This window comes from Dipodomys merriami, unplaced genomic scaffold (genome assembly GCF_024711535.1).
Source record: "Dipodomys merriami isolate MVZ:Mamm:240054 unplaced genomic scaffold, mDipMer1.0.p SCAF_82, whole genome shotgun sequence".
Classification (NCBI taxonomy): Eukaryota; Metazoa; Chordata; class Mammalia; order Rodentia; family Heteromyidae; genus Dipodomys; species Dipodomys merriami.
Genome location: NW_027206424.1, coordinates 1903073 through 1929397, shown reverse-complemented (window position 1 = coordinate 1929397; position 26325 = coordinate 1903073). Strand labels below are relative to the sequence as shown.

Below are 26325 nucleotides of genomic sequence, written 5' to 3'. Positions count from 1 at the left end.
TAAAAAAAAACCCAACAACTTGGATTACATCCCAGTGGAAGAGAATACACATGCCAGAGCAGAGACAATGACAATGAGAGGGGACAGGCACTGGGATGAGCACCAGTAATCCTTGCTATTCCCGAGTCTGACATCGGAACATTGCAGTTCAAAGCCAGCCTGGGCAGGAAATTCTCCAGGCTCTTATCTCGCTTGAGCTAACCATCGAAAATCCACGAGTGGATGTGTGGCTCAATTGGTAGAGTGCCAGCCTTGAGCAAAAGAACTAAGGACCAGCACCTAGGCCCTTAGTTCAAGCCTCAGAACTGTGTGTGTGTGTGTGTGTGTGTGTGTGTGTGTGTGTGTGTGTGTACACACATACATGAAAGAGAGAGCATGAGAAAGAGAAAGAAAGTCATTTAAATAAGGATACAGATGGACCCGTTGCAACAATGAGAAGTACAAGTTGTTATGTCGAAAACAAACTTTACAACTTTGGGGGGGGGCGGGGAGGTTTGGGGGGGGCAGGGCGAGGATGGGAAGGGGTGGGAAGGGGAAACAAAGGAGGAGGCTGCAATGCTTGATAAGAAATGTACTCATTATCTTGCCCATGTAATTGTAACCCCTCTGTACAGTATTTTCACAATAAAAAATACATAAAAGTTAAAAAAAAGAAAAAGAGAGGAAGGAAGAAAGAGGAAAGAAACCAAAGATACTTTCAGATAGTTAAAAGAATTCAAAACTTAACAGACGAGATGTTTCCAAGCAGAACATAAGCATCACTTCTCGGACAGTGGAAGTGAGGGACACAGGAAGTTCTTTGTTGTGTTCTATGGAGAGGTGGGGCAGGCAGCCTGGGCCAGTGGGTGCTTGAGCAAATACAGAACAGGGACCATGGCAGGAGGCACCCTTGGGCTGAGCCCAGTGGGGAGCCGGCTGGAAAAGGGTGGATCACAGCTCATGCCAGTTAGAGGGGACCTGCCTGGCTCCTAAGTCTGAGAAGCCTCCCTGGACTGGTGGATGGAGGTCTTTTCCAGTAACTCTGGCCACAGAGCCACTGACTCACAGGTAACAGAGTATAAAGGGAACACTGGGGTTGGGGCACGCCAGGACATCCTCAAAACCCCCAAGTTCTTCCACCCTGCCCCAGGAGTAGTTCCATAGGCCGCCGGTGGTGCCCAGATGACGGCATGACCACGGTGGGCAGGTGCGCCTTTGCTCAGGGCTCTGCCTCTGCCGGCACATGGTAAAGCAACAGAGGGAGCTGGGAGTCCTGGGCCCCTACACCGGAGGTGAAGCAGGGCTAGGAACAAGCAGTAAAGCCACAGCTCTGCCACCAAAGTCCTGATGGGAAAGTTTGGGGTGGCCTGGAAAGTTCTAGGTGAAGCTGTCAGTCCTGGCATTTGTGGATGATAAGAGACTTTGCCTTTCATCTGACCAATTTTCCATAATCAACATGAGTGCCTTGGCAAAACAAAGAGACAAAATACACTGAGCATGAAAGTGAGCATTACAAAGCAGTGCTGCTTTCTATGAGGCCGTGATGCACATCCAATCAGAAACTGAAAATAAACTGCTTTGATAGATTTCACAAAATGATTTTAAATTTTATTGGGAGGAACATGGGTTAGACTACTAATGAAAACCGGAGAGTGGGAGAAGGGGTGGCATTATTCAAGAAGGAATACACTCTTTATCTGACGTACGCAATGTTAACTTAACCTCCCTGCATATCAATAAGGAGGAATGGGATGGCTGGAGCTGGGTCTCCAGATATTTACATTTAAACCATACCATGACACAGTCCTAACCCAACAATAAAAATACTTTATTGTTAAAGCAACACAGCCTAAAAAAATGCCTCTCATGTCATTTCAAAGGTTTAATGGAAAGGATCACTTTTAAACTGCGGAGAAAGATTATTTCATAGAAGGTATTGTGGTAGCTAGCTGACATTTTAAATCACTTTTGATACATTTAGCACCAACTATCAAATTTCAGATAAACTCAAGATATAAATGCAAGATATCAAAATAATATAATACAACCAAAACTGAGTATTATTACCTCTGAGGAGGGAAAGTAGAATCATGGGAGAAATAATGAAGTAGATTATGGAGAAATATGCTAAGCATTTGCATGTGAAATACCAAAGACAATTAAAAAAAACAGAAACAAACAAGAATGCACAAAAGTAAATGTGGAAATATGAGGCAGGTTAATATGAGCATCGTATAAAATGCTGATAAAAATCTTAAAAAAATATTAGCCCTGCTAAAAAATGAGTGTGCAAAGGATGTGAACTGATTACAAAACAGGAGTTAGAAAGAAAATAACAGATCTTTTTGCAAATAATGAAAGAAATGTGAATTTAGTCAAGAAAAGGTAACTGTTTACTATTACATTAACAAATCTTCTCTTGTTGGAGATAATTCTGAATTCTGGCAAAGGTGCCCTAACATGGGTAAAATCCTTTTTGGAAAGCAATTTGACAATGTGTATCAAGCCCCAGTAATCCCACTTCTGGGAACGAATCCTAGGAAATAATCCAAAATATAGAAAAACCATATGGGTGAATACACACTCACTACAATGCTATATGAGACAGCTACAACGGAGAGCAACTAAATGCACAAAAGGAAATGTGCGGCAAATCCGGGCACATCCGCCGGGTAGATCTCTGTGCAGGTCACAGGAAGGACATAAAGAAAATCCTGGTGGTGAGAAGAAGGCTAGGTGCACTAAGAAGGTGAACATATAGCCCCGAGATGATGCTACGTCATCACCTTGACTATAGGAAAGTAAATTAAGACCGAGGAACGGAGGCCGCAGGCCATGCAACAGAACAGCCATGGTAAGATTACAGGTGTTTTTCTTTCTTCTTTCTTAAACTCCATACCTCAAACACAGTATCTGATACCTTTTGCTCATCCCCTAGTGCTCCATACCAACTGAGCCACGCCTCCAAGCTACAGGTGCTTTCATCACACCTTTTTCCTTTACAATCAGTACAGGATGTTTTTCCTCCTTCTGTAAGTACCGGACACACCTTTGAAGGGAAGCTGCACTCAAAGCTCCTCTGCCTTCTGGAGGTTTCTCTAACTGCCATGATGAAGAACCAGGGCAAGGCGCCTTTGCATCCTGGGGCTGTTCCCCTGCACTGGTGGCTCAGCCTTGCTGTGCTCTGCTCCTCAGCCTGGGAGAGCTGCTGCCACCAAGGTGGAGGCACTTCCTGGTTCCTATGGAAACCACAGGTCCTGAGCTGGCCACCCGGGACACCCGCAGACACCTCCACCCCTCCCTTCACCCCATCTGGGTTTCCATTCACTGGCTGACCCCAAAGCATCTCCTTATCAAGTCCTACCCTTAGGGCTGGGGGTGGAGCCCTGAGGCACTGCACAGGCCTAGCCACAAGACCTCCCATCAACACCCAGCACTGGGGGAAAATTCCCATTCTCCCTTTAAAGCTCAGGCCCTAGGTGAATTATGCCCCACTGCCAGCCAGTGCCCTCCATTCAGGAGGCTTGTCCCCAAGGAGAAAGGGGTTAGACTTGGTTGTGAACACTTCCTTCCTGAAATAGGGCCTCTCCCAAAGCAGGGCACAGTGGAGACAGGCACTCAGACACAAGCAACCCACCAAGCTCAAAGTAGCAATCTAGTCCCTAAGACACATCTCAAGCCCGGCATCACTGACCAGCAGGGGGCAGCGCCCTCCTCGGCCCCTTCTCTCAGGCCTCAGGTCTGGGTCAGGAGGTACAGAGGGCCACAAGGCCCAGTCAGCATCTGGTCATCTGAACGGACCCAAGCCCTGTTCCCCTGGGTGCTCCAAATACCCTCTTCAGGAAAGCCTTCCAGCACTTGAGGTGAGACGGGAGGCAGGCCAAGGCAGCTCTGGGGTTTCTGCTGGCCTCTGGGAGTGGTGAGGAGATGGGAGAGGAAGCAACAACCAGTGGGCCGGCACCCCAGTGTGCCCCATCTGAGGCCCAGCCACGCCAACACGGCCTCCTGGCCAACAGCGAAAGGCTTCCTGCACAGTGCTTCCAGAATGACGCATCCTCCTAGGTTGCTTGAATGGGTCCGGAACCATCTAATTAGATCCCAGATTTTTCTAGCAAAGCCCACCTTGCAGTGGTGGGGTTGGGAGGGTGGGAAGAGAAGCTGGTGTCACTGCGTGCGCTGATGCACACTAAGCTCGGGATCATTTTCTCAACAAGCCGCAAAACGACTTGAGGCTGTGGCAATTTGCGACACCATGGCTCATCGAGCTAATCCCTCTTTCTTGCTAACTTCCTACCAATTACAACCCTTGGCAGTGCATTTTAGGAAGACTGCAGCTTTATGAATTTGTTTCTTGGAGGACATTAAACAAATCTACTTTTCAATTTAAAAATAACACTGTATGGGGGGCAGGGCCCCGGAGCCTCGGCCTCCCGCCATGCTGGAGACAAAGACCCGAAGACCCCACTCCCTGAACCAAACAAAGCGACCAGGAAGTTATTGAAAACAGATACGTGCTAAATGGAAATATATTAAGTATTGCTTTACTGAAAATTCCAAAGGGGAAACTTGTTCAACTAATCAGTGCTGGTGATTTGTTAAGGAAAAAAATATGGGCAAGAGTTGAGTAAGTTTTCATTCCTTTGTACTGTCTGACAAATAGAAATACCCACGTGTATGTGTGTGTGCATGTGTATTTGGTATACATACATACGTATGTATATATCTTGCCAATACTGGGGCCTGAACTCAGATTTTTTTAAATTTAATTTTATTTTATTTGTGAACATACTGTACAGAGGAGTTACAATTACATGGGCAGGATAATGCGTACATTTCTTACCAAGCATTGCAGCCTCCTCCTTTGTTTACCCTTCACATCCCTTCCCAGCCTCCCCCCTCCCCCCCAATCCTTCTCCTTCCCCCCCCCCCCACCGACGTTGTAAAGCTCGTTTTGGACATGACAACTTGTACTTCTCATTGTTGCAACAGGTCCACCTGTATCCTTAAACAACTGGTTTTTCCCCATCTTCTCCACAAGTTATACTGACATCAAATATAGTGAAAGCAGGGGTTATACTGTGGGGGAGGGACATACAAAGCAACAAAGAGATAATCTTATAAATGCGTTAGAAACACATGCATAAAAGAAAAAACCATTAAAATATATATCTAAGGTGAACTCAGATTATATGCACTGTCACTTAGCTTTTCACTCAAGGCTAGCTCTTTGCCACTTGAGCTCAACTTCTTGGTCTTGGGTGGTTAATTGGGAGATAAGAATCTCACAACTTGGGCTGGCATCAAATCCTGATCCTCAGACCTCAGCCTCCAGAGCAACGAGGATTACAGGCACGGCCACTGTCTGCAGTTCTCAAGAAGCACAGGGGTGGAGGCCTGGGCTGTGCTCAGGGGGCTGCTGCTCATCAGCATCCTTTCCACTGCACACCTGACTACCTGCCAGACTCTGCCTCTGCAGACACCCACGATGATCTGTACCCTGAAGTCTCTCATGCCAAAGTGCTCAGCAAGAGGCCAAATGTCTGCCAGGCAATGAACAAATCACCAACGGTGTCCCTGGAACTTGTCAAAGATGAGCAAATCCCTTCTTCTGGCCTTCAGTTTTCCAAGTGCCAGAGAGCTGTCTATCTACCCGTGATGGGTTTAGGAGAGCGTGCTGCTGGGTGAATGTGGCATTTTTGTCTAAGTTGAAAAAATAATTCTTTTTTAAGAAAAAAAAAAAAGGAAAGAAAAGGGATATTCATTCCCAGAGCCATTATTCAAAGAACAAAGGATTCTCTCATTTTTGAAAAAACAAAACTACGTGAATTTCTAAAACCCACCCAAATTTACTTTTAAAATAAATGTGCTCTCAAAGTATGACATTTGGTTTAATTCTAAGGTTAGTTTCTTACCATGCTATTAAATAGAGATACTGTGGAAACGCCACTCTGCGGACAAATGAGAAATGAGGAAATAAAACAAATACTGCCTTTCATATGAGGATCCTTTCTTGTTTTGCTGCCAAATACGGGGCTTGAACACCCTGGGTGCTGTTCCTTAGTTTTTTCAATCAAGGCTGAGGTTCTACCACTGTGAGCCTCACCTCTGCTTCTGGCTTAATTAATTAATCTCTACTGCTGGTTAACTGGAGATAAGGATGTTTTCCTGCTTGGGAGGGTTTTGAACCTTGATCCTCAGTCCTCAGCTTCTGAGGAGCTAGGATTACATGCCGGAGTTACCAGCACCCAGCTATGATCCTTTCCACAGTGCCATGCTGGCCAGTCTGCCTGCTCAGGAGCACTGCAGACTTCACTGGTAACAGCCAGGGCACAGTGCCCCAGGCCCCAGGCCCCAGCTGCCTTCCACAGGGCTTTCAAATGCACAGGAAAAGCAGAGACCACCTGCAGACCTATTTGCACCCCTGCTTTACTTCTATCTGAAACCACTCACATTTGACTAGCAGAGGGCTGGGATTGGTGCAGAAGTACTCCATCAAAGCAAGAAACATGATGCTTGCCAGAGCGACCTCACAGCTGGATGATCACCAGCCTGAGCCATTCCCTCCCAGCCACAAAACGGTGAAGAAGGTACAGCGCAGTCAGGGAGTTAAGATGAGGATGCCTGGTGGGCGGATGAGTCGCGGGGCTGCTGAGCCCCACAGTTAGCGCCCAGTCAGCGCACCTGAGCGAGGAAGGCTGGGCTTGTTCTCCGCAGCTACCGAGAGCATACATTTGAACAAATTGATGCGAGCTAAGCGTGTGGTTGGAATTAAGGCTCAGTTCATATGAGGCGTTTGATTATGGATTTCACTACTCAGGGAGGCTGTGTGAAGGCCACCTAAAGTCGGGCTGACCACCTGCACCTATTCCAGCGGTGTCAAGGATCACAAATGTGGTTTTCGTGTGAGAAAGCAGGTGTGCAGATCCGCCCTCTTTACGGGAAACGTGGCACGGATCACCGATGAGGTATAAAGCAGGTGTGACAGGCTGTGTCCTTCCACCAAGTGCTTCCCAGGAATCCAAACGCCCAGAGCACGCTGAGGGGCTGGCGCAGGACACAGCAGCTCCCTCAGCTGTGGGGTGCGGTAGGGACTTCTTTGGGGGTGAATGTCTCAAGATTCTGGGGACACATTAATTTTTGTCCCATCATCTCCATAAGCAACAGATCCAACCACTGTCATTCGGGTCCCTGCTTGACATTCAGGAAACTTTGTATGTAATAAACAATGCTAAGAGCATCTTATAATTTGCTAACATCAGTAATTACATTTTGACAAGAAAGAACACATCTTTTTGAAAGAGAACAAAATAATTTCTTTCCTCCCCTCCATAACACCTCCCGAAGCCAGGGAGGGAGCTGCTTTATCAAGTCATCAGACACTTAGTACCATGCCCCAGCATTAGAGAGGAATAAAAGGCTAGATGTTCTTCTTTCCACTTTCTGAATTTAGTTCCTGGAACTCCCCCACCCTGCCCATTTCCCTCAGATGAGACAAAGAGACAGAGATAGAGAGATAGACAGACAAACAGACAAAGAGAGAAAGAGAGAGAGAGAGAGAGAGAGAGAGAGACAGACAGACAGACAGACAGAGACAGAGGGAACAAGAACCAGAGAGTTTGACTTATTCTCCTCTACTCCATTGAATTTAGTTTTTTTTTTTTTTGACACATTCTTCTCTACTCCATTGAATTTAGTTTTTTTTTCCCCCTCTAGGTCTTTAAGAGCGGGTTCCCATTTTCTGAGGCCCTGCAAGATACAAGCTGCTACCTTGGAGAGGTGAGGGACTAATGACTACAACCCCAGCAGATACCAACAGCTGCAGCTCTGCAGAACTTCACTTAATGCTAATTAAACCCCTTGATGGCCTCTTTGCTAATACAAACACCATGGGTGTCCATTCGGGTCTCTTCCTGTTAAAGTTTAAGTACACTAATTTAGGGGATACCTATAAGCAAAGCTGCTTGCACCCCACACTGAATAAGGACACTCTAATCTGTGCCTTCACAGTTTTTAACAATCTACATAACAATGACAACAAGGGGTCTCATCCAATAGCCCCTGTGTGTCTTGAACTTGTTGCTCAAGGCTTGAATGCAGCACACACACGTGCACACACACACACTTGATGTGCACTGTGTCTCCGCGCTTCCCATTTCATGCCAATTAAGTGCTAGAACTGCCATTATTTACTGAAATATTACATAAGATGGGACTATGAAAAGAAAGTTGACTTTTACAAGAAAATAACGTCAAAGCTTTTGAAAAGACTAAGAAGATGATTCACTTTAAAAACTGCTGTCAGCTCAGATGGGTGTTAGACTGCTGGGAGAATTATAAAAATGTGAAAGGGCTCATGTTTGCTGTACGGTTCTCCCCAGTCGGTTCTTCTGTGACTTTAAGCTAGCTCACAGGAGTGTCTTACAGGAAGGAAGCATCGTGAGATTCTCGCCAGTATCAACAAATAAGAAAGAACAACGTGACCCATACATGTGCCTGGGCAAAAGGAGGTACATCCACTTATTCTCGGTCAAATTACAATGTGCTTGGAGTATATGTGTATTATATATTTTAATGAATCCAATTTTTGATAAGCAACTGATAATGTTTACAGTTCTAGTGGATAAAATGCTTCTGCAGATTTTTGGTTTGTTTGTTGGTCTGTCTTTTCTTTTTTTGGTACGGGGGATTGAACCCAAGACACTGCGCTTGCCAGGCAGCCTTTGCCACTGACCTACATCCCAGCTCCAGAATTTTCTTTCATTTTTTTAAGTCAGAAGGGCGCTCGGATCACTGGTGCTCGAGACCTTTCAGGACTAACACTCAGCCAGGAGGGACGCGCAGGGGGCACCAGTGGGGTGTGGACTTCCACAGAGGCAGCAAGCCTCCCCAGTCATCGCCAGCCAGCACTGGTGTTTCCAGCAGGACCAGAGGGAAGAGATGTGATGGTGAGAGGCCTCTATCCATCAGCTTTTCCGGCCCAGTGTCCACTGACCAGCAGCTCGCTGGCCCTGGGCACTTCCATCTTATGTCTTTGAGGAAGTTGGGAGATGAAGTCAGCAATAGGAAATGGCCTGTCACGCTTGCCACATGTGACTGGTAAATTCTCTTCAAGTATTCTCCATTAGAGGCATCGCCAAGGCAGTGGGCTCCGGGAGAGCAACGGAGATAATGCAAGAAGAAGAATTTGACTCTCAAATGTTTTTGCCGCATCCAAGACATTGTAGGCCTGTTTCTTTTGTTTTGTTTTTCATTTTTCAAAGCTTTGAGCAGAGCAGTACATTCTACACCTGTGGACAAAGTGAGGCAGAGATGGAGAGCTGCCGGCCCGACGTCTTCATAGGGAGGACCGGAATGGTGTCCGTCCACCCCAGTGCTTCGGGCAGCACTGCTTTGTCATGCTTGAGGACCCAATAAGTAGGAAGACCAAAGGCTGGCAAGCAAGAACAGGAGCCAGGATTTCACACTAAGGCAGAGCTGGCACCTGAGAGGAGGACCCTATGGGCAGCAGGATGCTCATGCTGCCCTGGTCCCCGGCTAGAATATTCCTAAGCAGACTCAGAGCAGCGGGGGACCGGGGCCAAGTGACCATTCCAGTTCCAGAGGACTCGGGGCCCCGCATCCCAGCCCGTTTGGGGCCCAAGGCCAGGCCGGCACGGCGCACTTGTGTGTGAGGAGGTCTGAGAGGGCTATTTTGAGACAGAGGATTTTGATGGCTAATAGGGTTTGTTGAAGCTTAAAAGACAAGATCCATCTAGACCTGCTCACAGGAGGATGACTTAGCAGGAGTTATTTAAAGCAATCTAGTTTCAGGTTCCTCCTCCTGTAAGGCCTCTCCCGGCATTGTGCACCATGGCGGGGGGCGCTCGGCCCAGGAGGGCTGGTGGGGGGCTCTGGGGGCCAGTCCTCGTGGGCACCACACAGTTACAGATACACGCAGTAATAGGACCGCCTAAACTCTTCCAGATCATGGCTGGCCTCCAGGGCTGAACGCACAGCAACCACGCAGGGTTCACCCACGCTGTCTCCTTCTGTCCTCATTCCCACCAGGCCAGCCTTCCCCTGTCGTCCCTTCCTCTTGCTCCTCACTGCTCTTATTACCAGCTTCTCCCTCCACCAGACCATGCCCCAAGCCCTACATAAGCAAAAATTACAAGAGCCTTCCCAATGCCCAGCTGCCCATGGCACCATTTGTCTGACCCCCAAAGCGCCGCCTGGGCTCCCACGACCATACCCCTCAAGTCTATGTACCCCATGATCTGCCACAGACCCAGTTCCCTGCGGCCCCGGTTACAATGTCAGTGACCCCCTCGGCATCCCGATCATCAGGTCCCTTCTGTTATTTGCACGCCCTCCCTGAGGAACTCCACGCCGCCTTCTGTTCCTGCCGGTCTTCTCGGTGAGCTTGTCTTCCAGCCCCTGAGGTTGTGTCTTCATCTCTTCCCTCCTGTTGGGGTGCTCCCTCTCCAGGGGCCCAGCATTATCATCTAAGTGGTAATGGCACCCAGAGTTGTAGTTTTTAACATTCCCTTTCTACTGAGGCCTGAATTTCCCATTGCCAGCCAAACTTCTGGCTGTCTCCGAGCACCCCACAATGAACTAGGCCATGCATTACCTCGGGGACAATCTCTCCACCAGACGGGAGAGGGGTAGTGGTTCCCTGAATGTGGTGCCTATGGAAACATCTTAGATATCCTGCGTGTGACCTACTACATGCACTGTGCCCTACCCCCAGAGAACCTTGTTCTTACCATTTAATTGTCTCCTTGGTGAAATGTAATTGAGTTCTCCTCCTCAGGGGTAAAATGATTGGAAAAAGAGGTTGGGAAACACAGCTATGGCAGAGCCCCCGATAGCCTCAGCCCACCAGCCCGCCTCTGTCCCACAGCAAGTTCCCTTCGCCTTCTGCTTGAACTGAGTGGAAGACTTCTTTTTTGCTTTTCTTTCTTTCTTTTTTGATTGTGGGGCTTGAACTCTGGGCCTGGGCGCTGTCCCTGCACTCTTCCGCTCAAGACGATCGCTCTACCGCTTGAGCCACAGCGCCACTTCCCATTTTCTAGTGGATTTTATTGGCGATAAGAGTCTTAGGGACTTCCTGCCCGGGCTGGCTTTGAATCACGATCCTCAGATCTCAGCCTCTTGAGTAGCTGGGATGATAGGCGTGAGCCACCAGCGCCTGGCGCAGAAGACTTCATAATGGCCCATCGTCTGTCACTTGCTGCATCCACTTCTAAAAGGTGCCTCTGGCCCTGCCTGCCAAGTCACCTCAGCCCTCAGCAAAGCCATCTCTGTACAGATTATTCCAAGGGCTCTTGGCTGGCCATCTAATGTAGACACAGACTTCCACACGCTCCGCTCCACACAAAAGCCCAAACTGTCTCCAAGAAGCATTAGTCAGTGGTGTCATGTCTGTTTTAACGTACGGAGACTCTTCCCATCTCAAAATAACAGACACTACAGATCAGACTTCTTTCTGTCCTCTACAGTGTCCTCCAGCCCTTCTCCCACCACCCTCCACCTTGCTGCAGTAGCAATGAAGTGAACAACCATCTCAGGTCTACCCTATTTGCACATGGATGATTGGCGGTGTGTTCCCTCTCCTTCCACCAATTCCATAAAAACTCAGTTCACAATGCATGGAGTCTCGTGAGCTTGCTGTCCACAGGAGAGTATCTGGCTCTCTGAACACAGCCCAGATATGCCAGTCCTGAATAATTATATGCAAACATACTTATTTCAAAGTATTTTTCATAAAGGAGAGATACTCTATTCTCTCTGAGTCCAACTTATTCTTAGGTTGAATATATATATATATATATATATATATATATATATATATATATATATATATATATATATAATCTCCACTATTCAATTTCTTCTTTTCTATTTGCAAATCATCTGCAGGTCAATAGCTAATTTAAAAACCGACTGGTGGGAATGAGCTGGTCATTTACTTTAGTCCAGCAATCACATTTAGTTTGAAGAAGCCAATCGCACTCCGGACCCCTGACCCCCAGGGACATGGAGCGTGTGGTGAGGCACAGCTCGGGGTGGGCACCAGGGGATGAGCTCATGCCGTGGCCTGCCTGGCTCTGCCTCAGCGAGGAGAAAGCAAGAATGCAGCACCGCCAGTCCTTGGTGGCTCAGCTTCCACCAGCGCAGTCCAGTCCCCTTTCCAAAACCCGTCCCTATCCTGTGGCATCAGCAGGCTGGAACCTCGGCTGGTAACTGAGGACTTGTCTACATCTGACGGGAAATTTCAGTCTGTTTTTCCCAAAACACAAAGCATCGTGGGTAAAAGCAGGGGTGTGAAGCTCAATTGTGTGAAGGTAAGGCAGTGGGGCCCTCTCACCTTCTTCCCCAAATCTCTGCCTCTCAAGCCAAGCCACGCCAGCTGGATTGACTCTCTTCAGCCAAACTGGAAGACAAGGTCCCTTTTCCACCCGTGTAACTAGCCGATGCCCTGGGAAGAATGGCAGGTGCTGAGCAGCCGCCAGCGAGCAGACAGAGAAAGGGCACCTTCCCTCCCGGGGTGGTAAATATTTATAGGAACAAGAAGGAACCGTTAGCACTCTGCAGCGCTTCCCATGGACCCGCGAGACCGTGACTTACAGTCGGCAAGCCCAGATGCACCGGAGGAAGGACACTTATGATAAACAGCGGGGAGAAGCAGCCTTGCAGCCTGAGCTTTTGTTTTGGACCATTAGAATCCACTGAACTGCAAAGATCAAGCTGTCAGAGTTCATTTTCCTCCTAAATCAACCAAGCTGTAGAATAACACAAAATATTTCACTTTACAGCATAATTTGTATCTTCAATTTACTTGCAGCTCTGGGAGCTTGACAGGTACAATATTAAGTAAAAACCCTTCTCTGAAGTCTTATTGCAAAGGTTAAGCACCGAACGGCAAGCGGGAGCAGACAGCGGCTCCCTGTAGCTCTGACGCTGGCCTGAACTTACACACATAGATCTCCCTCCCAGGCTCCGTGGTAAATTTAGAACAACTTTCAATTAAGGAAATGCACTGGTTGCTAGGTCGTCAGGAGTGGAAGAGGTATTCCTTGCTCGGTGCATATTGATGTCTGGAATTATTTCTTTGTGGACAACAACTCTTAAAAAGCTAAGTGCATTTTAGTCCTGAAAAGGAACGGCAATGGAAGTATGTCTTGTAGGCTGTCAGCTGACTTTATGGTAACAAATGATTGACATCCATTCTTGCAGCCCGGCAGTGATAGAACTTGTTTGTTGAGCATCTACTATGCCTCAGCTGAGGTTGCTAAGCACCTTGCAGTCACTAGGATGGCTAGGTTTTTTTTTTCTCACTCTAGTGTCCAAGTCCCATGTGTGCAGGTAGCCAGAACTCCATGGAAAACCCAGCCAATACCACAGTGAAAGGTCGCATAGGAGTAAAAATGGATAGAAGAGATCCAAGTCTGTCATGAAGACATCATAGCAAGCATAATTATGATTTCTGTCTTTTTTGCTGATCAGTTATGAGGCTTGAACTTGGGGCCTGGATGCTGTCTCTGAATTCTTTTGCTCAAGGCTAGTGTTCTACTACTTGAGCTACAGCACCACTTTGGGTTTTCTGGAAGTTAAATAAAGATAAGAGTCTCATGGACTTTCCTACCCTGGATGGCTTCAAACTGTGATCCTCAGCCTAGGATTACAGACGTGAGCCACCAGCACCTGACTTTGTAATTTCTTTGTTGTTCTGAAAATGTATTACAGACATGACTTTTTAAAACTTAAGCATACCATGGTCAGGTTTTCTGGAAGGCAGAAATCATACTTATACTTCCAAATCTCAGGTGTAAGCATAGGAATATATGGATCAATAAAGGTAGGATGCCATGTTTCCTTTTTAACACAACTTCATTATTTTATGTAAAAAAAAAAAGTATTTTTTAAAGAATACCAAGTCTTGCTACCTGGACAGTCCACCCACAAGCAAGTCTATTCAGTAGCTTTCTGTTCGTCTTCAGAACCAATTTTAAATGTCAACCAGCAAAATGCCACTGAGAAGAAACCCCAGCTACTAAAAAGAGAAAGATACTTGCAACACACACAGCTGACCCAAGACTCTTGATATAAAAAGAGAAAGAGAGAGAGAGAGCCATTAGCACAGAAGAAAGACAAGAAGACTGAAAAGAAACCAATGGTTATCATTATTATTATTATTTTGCATAAACAAAAGAAAAAGTGCTCAAGTCTATCAGCCACGAAGGTACAGAGAGTTTAATATAATCCTACTACACAACAGTTAATTGGCAAAAATAGAGAAGTATTTGATGGTATTAAATAGATGTTGCTGAGAATACGCAGCATGGGGGTGGCAGGAGGCCTGCACATAGACCAAAGTAGAATAAGGCACTGTGAACAGCACTGAAACCCTTTGCAGAAGCGTTTGGAGAGGAAATCTTGGTGGAAAAGAAGATGGCAGCAGTTATGAAAGGGAAAGAAACATGACTATTTGTAAGATTGGAAAGGAGACAAGGAGAAAGGAAGCTAGGCAGAGAGGAGGAGGGGAGGGGCAAGAGGAGGGGAAGAGAGGAGGAAGTCTGGAGTGCAGGAGGGAGGGAAATCTATAGAGGAAGGCTGAGTAGATCTGCACTTCCCATCATCCCCACTGAGCCGGAGCCAGCTGTCACCAAGGGCCTGCCTTTGCCAGGCTCCCTACCCCAATGGTCCTCCCCAAGGAGCACCACCCACATCTCCTGTGCCTGGATTGGGGAGCACTGTGCTCCTGAGTCTAGGCGGCCAGTGGCGGTGAAGGAAGCTGTTCATCATGACTTCGGGACAGGACCACAGTTTCTTAGGCTGCATGGGATTCTACTTTCCCAAGTCCAGTCAGAGCACAGAAGATTATTCCAAATGCTACTTCTGTGAAATCAGCAAGTGATACCAACTGACTTGTCTCTAAGTTACGCAAACTTGCAATTTGAACATACACCATCGTCTCTTAAGTCGTGAGGGAGTGTATGAAAACAAAGACTGCATGTCTTTATAACACGCTTGTTAATATGTGCAGAGAATCCTGCATCTCCAAGGCGATCGCCAGAGGACTAGACACATCATGGCAGTGTATTATCTCCAGTGAAGTGGCCATGGCCACTTTACAGCTCTTGTTGGGTGGTCACTTTAGGCCAGGCTTTGGGTGGAGTGCTCTAACTTCAGGACTTCATTTCCCCTTCTATTTCCATCTCTAACCCATAGTGAAGAAGCAGTGGCGTGGGGTCAGTTTGGCAAACACAACAAACTTACCCTGGAGAGAACTGGAATCTGAGCTCCAGGTTGCCTTCAGGCCCATCTCCTAACATCTGCATCTGCGTGGCTCTGGAGGGACAGGTACAGAAGAGCAGCAGCAGGACGGCTCCCAGCCGCAGGAGCAGCAGTGGGGGACGTGGAGGCTCCAAGCCAAACACTCGCTGACAAGGCGGCACAACTCTCCACACCAGGCACTCCTGCGGGCACCCCTGGCATCTGAATTCATGTCAGCGCGATGCTAATGCCCAGCTTGCTGCCAAATGGCACCCATCACTCAGTAGGCTTGAGCCAGGCCCAAGAAAGGTCTGTTGGAAGCTAGGAGCGGGGCTAGGGGAAAACCACCTCCTGTGGACAGACACCACCCTAATAAGTGGGGTTACACCTGCCATCTTCAACAATGGCTGCAATGATTTCTCAAAAGTACTGGCCACATATGATAGGTAGATTACCACGTATCATGATATGGTGTGGCATGTGTGTTGGCTCATACCTGCAGTCCCAGCTACTTGTAGGGCAGAGATAGAAAGATCAAGATTGAAGCCAATCTGGGCAAAACTTAGCAAGAGTTCAATCTCAAAAATAAATGAGAAAATACATATAAATAAATAAAAAGGAACATGTAGTAGCCTGTGTCTATATCCCCAGCTAGGTAGGAAGTAGAGGATGAAGGATTGCAATGTGAGGACATCCTAGGCACAAACCACAATACCTACCTGAACAGTAACTAAAGCACAAGTGTCTGGGAAGATGGCCTACGTGCTTCCCTAGCCGGCATGGCACAAGTGTCTGGGAAGATGGCCTACGTGCTTCCCTAGCCGGCATGAGGCTCTGAGCGCAAACCTCAGTGCTCAATAAAAAGATTTAAAAAGGGTCAGTATCCAGCTGCAGTGTCTATAACCCTGGCTACTCCAGAGGGTCATGCTGGGAAGCCGGGCACGGCTCATGCCTAAAGAACGTATTGAAGTCAAATAGTGACAAGACTCCATCTTCAAAAAAAAGAAAACCACCAGGATCAGAGGTGTGGCTCACGTGGCAGAGTATCTATTGGGCAAACGAAATAATACAAAATTTACCCCCCAAAGAAAACCCCAAAAGGGTGCTGGTGTCACACAACAGAAACGAGTAACAAAGAAAAGGGGAAACAGCAAAAGGGAATCTTGTTATGGCACACACACGGCGCATCTGTTTCATTGGTTACTTTTTCCATCCTTAAGATGGAGAGGCCAGGGACACTTCGGGCAGCATGGGCGGGCTGGTGCGTAGGGAGTCACACCAGGTAGATGCCAGCAGCCCTGCTCTTCTCCCACAGGTAGCAAAAGTGGGTTGCAAGTGGCCACTTGTCCTCTAGGGGTTACATCACCTCTGGTTGTATGTATGGAGCCTCAGACACTTTGACCTAAGGACTTCCAGTCACATCATAAACCAAAGCCCGACAAAGAGACCCTCGGGCTGTGTGGGTTCTCCTCTAAATCCCCCAGCAGTGCTGGGGTAAGAATTCAGGATGGAAGACTGGAAAGGCACAGGACTTGAGCGCACTGAGAGGCTCCTTCCTGTGGTGGGGTACTCAAGGACATCCCCTGAGGGAATCAGAGCGGGAGCCCCCCGCCCTGCCCCCACCATTGAGGGCCGGCCCAGCACCCCCGAGCTGGATGCCTTCTGAGAATTCTTAAACCAATTTTGCCCTTTTAAAAACTTTCCTGTAGAGCGAGCGTCCCTAAATGAATTTGAGTCCTGGCTGAGGGCTCTTCATCACTGCCATTCCTTTGAGAGCAGTTTGATTTTTCATCTTGGAATTAAATAAAGAGGCAATCGGAATCAACCATACTGAACAAAATAGCTATGCTAGGTGCAATACCTTGGTTATAAACAACCAGGTAAAATGAGGAAATCGTTTATTTTAATTAAGCAAAGAGCAACAGCACACGTGATACAGAATAACTATTACGGAAAGTATTGGGAGTTAAAAATAATTGATGGAAATGTCACAATGATAAACAGAACTTGAAGAGGTAGCAGGTGTTAGTTGGTAGTTTCTACCACGAGGGGACACTTGAGTCAGCTATAGATAGCGTCTGTAACTGCGCCCAGGCCTCAAAGATGCCAGGGAGAAGAGCCAACATCTCTCCCCTTCCACACTCACGTCTCAACTCAGGAAAAAAGGAGGATGATGGCCATAGCAAAGCACACTGCAAGCACACACGACTTTGCAATCCACAGCTCTAGTCAGGGCTATACTGAAACCCTAGAGCAAGCTGGCCAACACCCCCCCCAAGGAACTCAAACAAGAGATTATCTGGGGAATGAGCCACAGAGGAGCTCAGGTGGAGCCCACCATGGCCCCAACACGGAAGGCAGGCCTTGCACTCGGGTGCTACCTGCTGGGGGCAGGGAGCTGTGAGGTGCTCACACAAGGTCTGTCTCCATGAAGAGGGTCAGGGTTCAGTATTTAGCTGAGTTCAGACCTGGAATCCTGACGTATAGGAGGCTAGGGCAGGAGGCTCTCAGGCTGGATCTTGTTCAAAGATCTTGTTCCAAAACAAAACAAAAAGGAAGGGAAAAAAAGAGCGATATTACACAGTTGATGAGCTGGGATAACTTGAAAGCATACTGAACTCTAGATAGACATTTCAGTCTGGAATGTTACCATTATATTGACTTGGAGTTACATATATCTATCTATCTATCTATCTATATGCATATATATATATTCACACACATATATTCCATATATATAAAGAATATGTCCTTATATATGTGTGCGCCTTCTTTCTACACTTGCTATCTATAAACAGGAAATGTAAGTATGATCTATAAACATAGCATTTCCACACACTTCCTTTGGGTCCATAGCTAGATGTGTTCTGACACTATTTTTTATGTCAACAGCTGGTACATGTTGTTTCAAAGGAAAAGATAATCCTTAGGTGAGCTTAAAATTGTCAAGCCACCAAATGTGTAAAATCTCAGTAGTAAACCAATGAATTGAAACTATAAATTAGTCAAATTAGAAGTAACAACATCAACGAAAACCCCAAGCTTCAAAGAAAGGCAAAAAGATGCTTTGGAGTCAAAATCCCCAGGTCTCTAGAGTGCTCAATCCACTGCCGCCGCGATTTCGTGTTGCACAAATGTTTGTCAGCTCTGTGCCTTTCAGAGGGAGCAAAGAGCTTGCTATGAATATTGAGCAGGAGAGGAAACATGCCCCCAGACCCAGCCATCCTCAGGCTGAGGCTGGTCTCCACCACTGACCCTCTTCCATCCCCGATCCTTGGCACAGGCAATCACCAGCCACAGCTGTTTCAGAGCTGTGACAACAAATGGCAATGTGTCTGCAAGCCAGGAAAGTTTGCTCTCTGCAAGCCATCAATCTAATATCTCCAAGGCAGAATCCCTTTCTATGGTTTTTCCCTGTCCTGTCCTGATGCTATGTCAAATTAACTTTGGCAGATCCATCAGTGAGCTCCCCATCTCATACATCAGAAGCAGGAATGCATTATATTTAAAGGGAGAAGAAATGCTAAGTGACAAGAAATGCTAAGTGACAAAATAGACATGGAAAATTTACCTTGTGAAATGTGATTATGTGTGTCCATCTATGTCAAGCATGTTCTGTCAGTGAGAACACAAGGCATGGATTACTGGATGAGCAGAAATACTTCCTGGTGAAAAGACATCTGAATCAACGGTGAGGAGGAGGAGGAGGGAGACAAGGAGGAGGGGGAGACAAGGGACAAGGAGGAGAAATGAGGAAAATCAGAGAAGGAACAAAGGAAGGAAGGAAGGAGGGAGGGAGAGAAGGAAGGAGGGAAGGAAGGAAAAAAGGAGGGAAGGAAGGAAGGAAGGAAAGAGCTGTCTTTCAAGCATTAGCCAGGCTGTAGCCAAAGGTGGTCGAGAGAACAGGTTGTGCTATTTTGAGCAGACTGCAAACGTCAGCCCAGGCTGCAGCAGGACAGTCTCCAAATGGCCACAATTAAGACAAAACTTGTACAGAAAGAGAGAGAGAGACACATGAAATATGTAGCAATACGATCTCATGAACTTTAAGAGGAGCGTAAAGTATGGAGCGTGAAAGGATAAATACAAGGTAAGTTGATTCCAGGCCTACGAACAGCAGAGTCTGGACTTTGGCAGGTAATCTCCAGGGCTCGAATGGTCAGCCAACACTGAAGACGAAAGGGAACAGGACATCAAATTCTATAGCGCATGATAAGCCAGGTCTTCTGACAGGTCCAATTATAGCCAACCACCACTAAGGCCTACGTGCTGAGTGCTAACATCTTCAGCATGTCAGCTTGAAAGAATTATCTCTTCCCCTTTCTCTAGGCAGACTTCTGAGTTCTCGATTGAATACTTCTGTCTCTGATTCTCTTGCTCATTTGTTAAAGGCGTTCGTCATGAACTGTCAAATCTAGGCCGATAAGCAGCAAAGATCCACCATATCAACCAGACAGAATTTTAGAACTCTTGTATTTCCCTTCTGTTGCTTTATCTTCCAGTCAGGTTCATGCATTCTGACTTTTTAGAAAGTTCCAATGGTTTTCCATGTCCAATTTTATATTCATGGTCTACAAATGCTTACTCAAATGAACAATGAAGTTTTCCATTAAGGTATAAAGGATATAAAAAACAAATTACGGGGCTGGGAAGGTGGCTCAGTGGTAGAGTGCTTGCCTTGCATGAATAGGGCCCTGGGTTCAATTCCTTAGCACCACATAAGCAGAAACAGCCGGAAGTGGCACTGTGGCTCAAGTGGTAGAGTGCTAGCCTTGAGCTGAAGAGCTGAGGGACAGCACCCAGGCCCAAAGTTCAGAACCCATGACCAGCAAAAAAACAAAACAAAACAAAACAAATTACAAATGTGTTTCCTGTAGATGGCCATCCAACTGGGACAGGACCAATTAGTCAAAAACACAAACCCTACCCAGACAGAGAGAGACAGTGGAAAACGATGGAAAACCACAGTTGTAAACTCTATGGACTGCACCAGATATATATTGAGTTCCTTACTCCAGCCAGAGAGAAGGGCCCAGGACATGAAAGCCCATGGAGAATTTCAACTGGTCTATTTGAATTGATAAAAATTCTGCAACCATGGGGCTGGGAGGGTGGCTCAGTGGTAGAGTGCTTGCCTAGCATGCAAGAGGCCCTGGTTCGATTCCTCAGCACTACATAAGCAGAAAAAGCCATCAGTGGCACTGTGGCTCAAGTGATAGAGCACTAGCCTTGAGCTGAAGAGCTGAGAGACAGCGCCCAGGCCCAGAGTTCAGGTCCCACAACTGGGAGAAAAAAAAAAAATCTGCAACCAGCCTGAGTTGTGAAAAATGTGGCAAAGGTTTGTTACCTGCTATGCAGTTGATATGAACAAGAATATCTAATTCTAGAAATCTGAAAAATTATATTCCACACTACCTTTTTTTTTCCTCAGCCACTGAGGCAGAAAAGCCTTTCTCAAGTGAAATTAAAGCACTTGCTAAGAAATGCTTTCTAGAAGGAGAAAAAGAAATATGGTCTACCTGGTAGACTCAGTTCCTTCCAGGTGACACTCGTGGCTGGAAATTGTCCTGGGGTATTATTGATGCGCAGCTATGGAACCCCACTGGGCTGAGGCCAAGAACAGAGACAAAGGAACACACTGAACCAAGTTCCGGCTGACAGCAAGCAGCACTCAAAGAAGACAGCGCACAACTGTGGGCTAGGCGACACTCAGGGAACACCTGGAAAGCGCTCCTCAGAGCCAGGACAGGTGTGGCCCTCGGGGCCAACATGCCTTCAGATGCAGCCTGGGATCGTGAGTGGTGACGCACCCACTCTGGGAGGATCATAAAGCACTTCGAGACACCAGCACACGAGCTCACGTGAGTCTACTATTTCTGAACTAGGCTCATGTTAAATGCCATCTTGCCATCTGGCCATATCCTACCTTAGTGCACTGCTGCGATGCCATCGCCAATCGGTCATTATCTCCAACGCAGCAACCAAGCACTGGCTGCCCTTTGGGATGCTCATTCAGTCCTAAGGCTTTGATCTTGATTTACAATCTGTGACACCCAGTCTACCAGCCGCTGTCTTTAATTACATTTTACAAGCTTCTTGTGCTGGGGAGCTACATTCACAGAGACAAAGCTGAACAAGCACACAAATATTTAAGACACCAGAGAGGCTGATTTTGTCAATTCCTAAGTTGTGGGCGGTAAAACTGCATGTCCAGCTGTGCCATTAACACTTAAATACAGACTCCCAAAGCTTCAGAGAATCACAGCTTAGGCTAGTAGGGCCATGGAGTCTCTGGTGCATGCTGGTGGGGGGTGAGGGACAAGCCTGGCAGCATGAAAACAGTCATTTATTACATCACAGGCAAAAATGATGACTACATACGTACATGCATACACTCATATACATGTAAGCATACATATACAAATGAAGAGAAGATATGACATAGAAACCCTATTATATGATATGTATATATGTTCTATTGAGAAATCATTGTCCGGGATTTGTAAGATTTCCATCCTTCCAGTGCACACAGCGGGCCTGGTGGACAGTGTGTTAAGGGGCCGGTTGCTGATAGCATATGCTTCCAGTGGTGAAGGTGAAGAAGCAGCAGGTCTTCTTTGCTCAGAAGTCACTCATGGAAAACCTATGCTTGAAAGATGCTAGAATAAACTACCACAGTCTCTTGGGGAAATGGAGGCACACTTGGGATGAAGAAAGACGGGAGCTGGCGAGTTAGGACTTGACTCTGAATGGTTGGGCAGGATGTAAATATGACAGTTCAGCTGGAAAATGAAGCTCTATGCCTCAGTTTCCCCACGGGTGCAGTGGGTGCCTGCATGGCGGCCGCCTGAGAGACCCGTTGGTGTGAGCACAGTTCCTTAGCTGGTATTCCCAGAGGGACCCTGGGACACAGCACCTAGAAGGTCACTCACTTTTGTTCTGGAACAAGGGTCTATACAGTAACACATCACAACAAAGGCCTTCACCATGTGAAAGCCCAAATAAACTCTGCACCATGAAGCCAACTTTGGAGCAAGGCGTCCTGAACGGCCAGGGAGCAGCTGCCTCCCTACGGAGCTGTGAGCACTGGGCCCCAAGCAAGCAATGACCCCGAAACAGCAACAGAGTTGGCTTCTGAAAGCCGCTGGTTTATCCCCTGGAGGGGCAGCGTCGGGGTGCAGGCATGCAGACAGCCCTCATTCCCACTGCCCCTGGAGCATGTCTGCCTAACGTGTCTGCGCCCTGGCCGTCCCTGCGCAGCTCACCCTGGCTTGGGACGTGGCTGTCCAGGAAAATGTGTGGTCAACGCCCAGCAGTGTGAACCACGCCTCCAACACCTCCCAGAAGCTCTGTTAGGGCCATGACACCAGATGTACAGCCCACAGTCTGAGCATTATGATGGGGGGACCCTGAAGTCAAGTCCAAACCAGGAGGTGGGGGAGTGTCACGCCCCCCCTCAGCCTACCCTGCACAAGACCAGAGTCTGGAAGGGCTGCAGCACATACCCCTCAAGAACTGGTCCATAAAACACCCAGACATCTCTGCTTCTAGGAGGTGGGGGGAAGGGGTGTTATTGTTGCTGATTTGTTTGTTTTTCTTATGTGCAAAAGAAGCCTATTAAAAACACTTTTGCAGCTCTTCAGAGTAATTCTAAATTGCCAATCACAAAACAGAAACATCCTTGTTAGGAGAAAAAGGGAGAGAACTAGGACTTGCTTTTGCAGCTGAGGGTTTAACAGCCCAGAGAAAGCCTCTTCATCACATAAAGCAGCACAGCAGGAGGAAAGGGGAGAAGGAGAAGCCATGACTTGCCTGTTCCCCTGGCTGGGGCTGAATCTCTGGCCATGCCCTCCCATCCCCTGCTTACCCGCTTCACATCTCCAATGGTGTCTTCCAGGTGAAAACTTCACCATGGCTGCATCTGACTTGAGAACCAACAAGCCCTCAGACTCACCCTATGGGAGACCAAGCAAAAGGCCACCTATGTCTCTGCAGGCACAGAATGGAGCAAGACCCAGGGGACGCCCAAAGAGAGATCTCTGCTGTGTGACACGGTCCACAGAGGCCTTAACAAAAGGCAAAGCAATCGGTAAACGTAGATGGACACCACAAGGAGAAATACTACAGGCACAGCCTACAGCTAAAATAACAAAAATCCTAGCACCAAGTGCAAAGATTGGATGTGGGGAGCCTGGACACATAGCACATTGCTAGTGAGAATGGAGAACGGCAGAGCGTGGGCTAGCAGTTTCTTAGAATACCGGACATGCGATTACCACGCAGGCCAGCCTTTGCACTCCTGAGCATTTACGCCACAGAGATTAAGATTTACGTTCACTCAAAAACTGAGGCATAAATGTGCATTGCAGCTTTGCTCATAATAGCTGCGGATAGCGAGGAACCCAGATGATCCTCAACAGGAAAGCAATAAGGAATACTAGTCAACAAGGAAAAGGAACATAACTACCTAAGATTCCCTCTAGGGAATTAACAGAATGGAAGAGGCTAACTCCAAAAAATTATAAATCGCTGACGTGAATTTATACTATTTTTGAGCATTTTAGAAACAGTGCGAAATTTAGTGGTGACCAAGGATTAGTGCTGCTGGAGAGAGAAAGCGAATATGGTCATAAATGGACCAGGAGAGGGACAGCGTGGTGACAGAAAAGCACTTCGCTTGACTGTAGTAGTAGTAGGTTCAAAACCATATGCACAGGATAGAATTGCACACAATTCTATTGCACACAACTCTAGTGAATACGAGTCCACACACTACCTGTAGCCATCCAACTGTCTTAATAGAGTGCAGTAATTCAGAGATCAAAGCCGGGTATATGGATCTCAACATTCTTCCCTATACATGCATGTGTATCCACAGTTATCTTCACAAAAACTTAACAAGAAGAAACTAGATCCAGAGAGATTTCTCCTAAAAAGTCCCACATGACTGAGCAGTCTTGTGATCACGTGTGGTGCTTCTGGAAATTACAAAACCCAAAGTGCCAGAATATTAGCCAACAGTCTTCCCAGGGAGAAGCTAGGTGAAGCACGGGTTCAGTATTTCATCAGGATGGAGAAAATGCTCGTGATGTTTTTTGTTTTGTTTTGTTTTGGTCGGTCGTGGGGCTTGAACTCTGGGCCTGGGCGCTGTCCCTCAGCTCTTCAGTTCAAGGCGAGTGCTCTACCACTTGAGCTACAGCGCCACTTCCGGTTTTCTGGTGGTTTATTGGAGATAGGAGTCTCATGGTCTCTCCTGCCCGGGCTGGCTTTGAACCGTGATCCTCAGATCTCAGCCTCCTGAGTAGCTAGGATTACAGGCGTGAGCCACCAGCGCCCGGCTTCGTGATGTTTTTTAATCTAAACTATGCAAAATGCAAGTCCTTAGAAAGGGCTAGAGAATTTCCTCTGCTAATGAAGACATCTGCTTAAAATGAGCCGGTATTGATGGAGAGCAGTTCCTCTCTTCCCTTACTGTAGCTGCCACCCCGGGACCGGGCCCAGCTCCTAGCATCAGAGCCACATGGGCCAGAAGGACATACACACACAGCCCTCTGAATGATGCAAGGCAGCAGCTCTTGGGGAAAGCCACCACCTTGGCCCCCAAGAAACACTTCTGTTCCCAACTTCTCCCCACACTTACTTATTCTGCATCATGTTCATGATGACCCAGTCGAAAGGATAGACGTTCTTCCCAATGAGGTTCTTAAACATGATGAATGTCTCCATTAGAAAATCCTGAAATGAAAACACAACAAAAACACAACATTGAATCAGTCTGCCGGGAACAAGGGGAAAGCAACCCCTTGGAAGAAGGCATGAATGATGGCATAATAAAATACCCCATTCTTTTTAGCTGAATGAGAACATTCTGAAAACTAATGAAGATGTATTTCAGGGGAGCTATGTATTCGTTCTGTCTTTCTGCTTATCGGTGTGCCTCTGGTCAGAGACGGCTTTGTTAAGGACATATTTTGAAATTGTCCCTCTCGAAAAGTATTTCTCTCTACAGTCAAATAAAGTAGATCCCCCGTGGGTTAAAGTATGCATTCCTTACCTTTTTGCTAAGAGGAAAACATGATTTTTGCAAAACTAACAGGAAGGTGATAGCTTCTTGAATTTATTCTACATTTATTGTTTTCACTATGAATAGCCCATGTTAAGTTAAATATGCGAACCTGTTCAATGATCCTTTCCTGATGGAACTGAAAAAATACAGGCATATGCACGGACTCCCCGAGCTGTAGACCCCGTGAGCATGCCTCTGCAGGCCACGTGAGCGTGCAGCCACCTTGATCCACCGCTTCTCTGCTGCAGCTTCATCTCAAGCCACTCAATGATGTTTCCAGTTTCATGCAGTGATTTCCACTTCTCAAGTAGAATGAAGGGTTTCCCCCTTGGCCGACCCTGCTTCTAGCCTGCTAAGAGAGCTCCTGGTGTTAGCAGGGTCCAGTCGCCTGCCTTCTGTGCTAATAGAACCGGGAGAATTTCCCATGCATGAGGGCTGGATGCTTACTCCGTGCTGACTTGAACAAAGGAAGTTTATCCTAAGCCCCAAAAGAATGCTATCAACCCACTTGTTCTCAGGACCTGGGGTGGGATGAGAGCCAGAGATTGCCACAGAGTCACAATTAGGTGCCGTGACTGTGAAGGCCAAGGTATCCAAGGGAATGTAAGCAGCCACCAAGCCTTTCCAGAGCAAGAGTCTCCACCAGCACCGGTGCACGAAGCACAAGCCACACAGGGACTTTCAGGCTTCTTTCTGCTTTCTGCTTCTGGTTTGGTTCTGTGCTGGCACTAGGGCTTGAACTCAGGGCCTCACATTCTTGCTTGGCTTTTGGATTCAATGCTGACACTTGACCTCTTGAGCTACAGCTCAACTTTATCTTTTTGATGGTTAATTAGAAATAAGAATCTCATGGGTTTCCTGCCTGGGCTAGACTTGAACCCCTACTGCAGACCTCAGCCTCCTAAATAGCTAGGACTACAGGCGTGAGCTACCAGTGCCTGGTGTGGTTATTGGTTATTTTGTCTTTGGTGACACAGCGCTCTGGGCTGGGTTAGGGACGGGGGCAGAGTTAGGCAGGA

The 26325-nt window shown here is 47.2% G+C and overlaps 1 protein-coding gene across 2 annotated transcripts in view; it reads right to left on the bottom strand.

Annotated features, from left to right (window-relative positions):
• The window catches only part of Dock1 (dedicator of cytokinesis 1), a 436098-nt gene that overhangs the window by 123572 nt on the left and 286201 nt on the right, over window positions 1–26325 (bottom strand). For both annotated transcript variants that reach the window (XM_070011394.1, XM_070011393.1), the window contains exon 29: window positions 24881–24975. In XM_070011394.1, the coding sequence (XP_069867495.1) occupies window positions 24881–24975 (95 nt within the window). The remainder of the gene's footprint in view (window positions 1–24880; window positions 24976–26325) is intronic.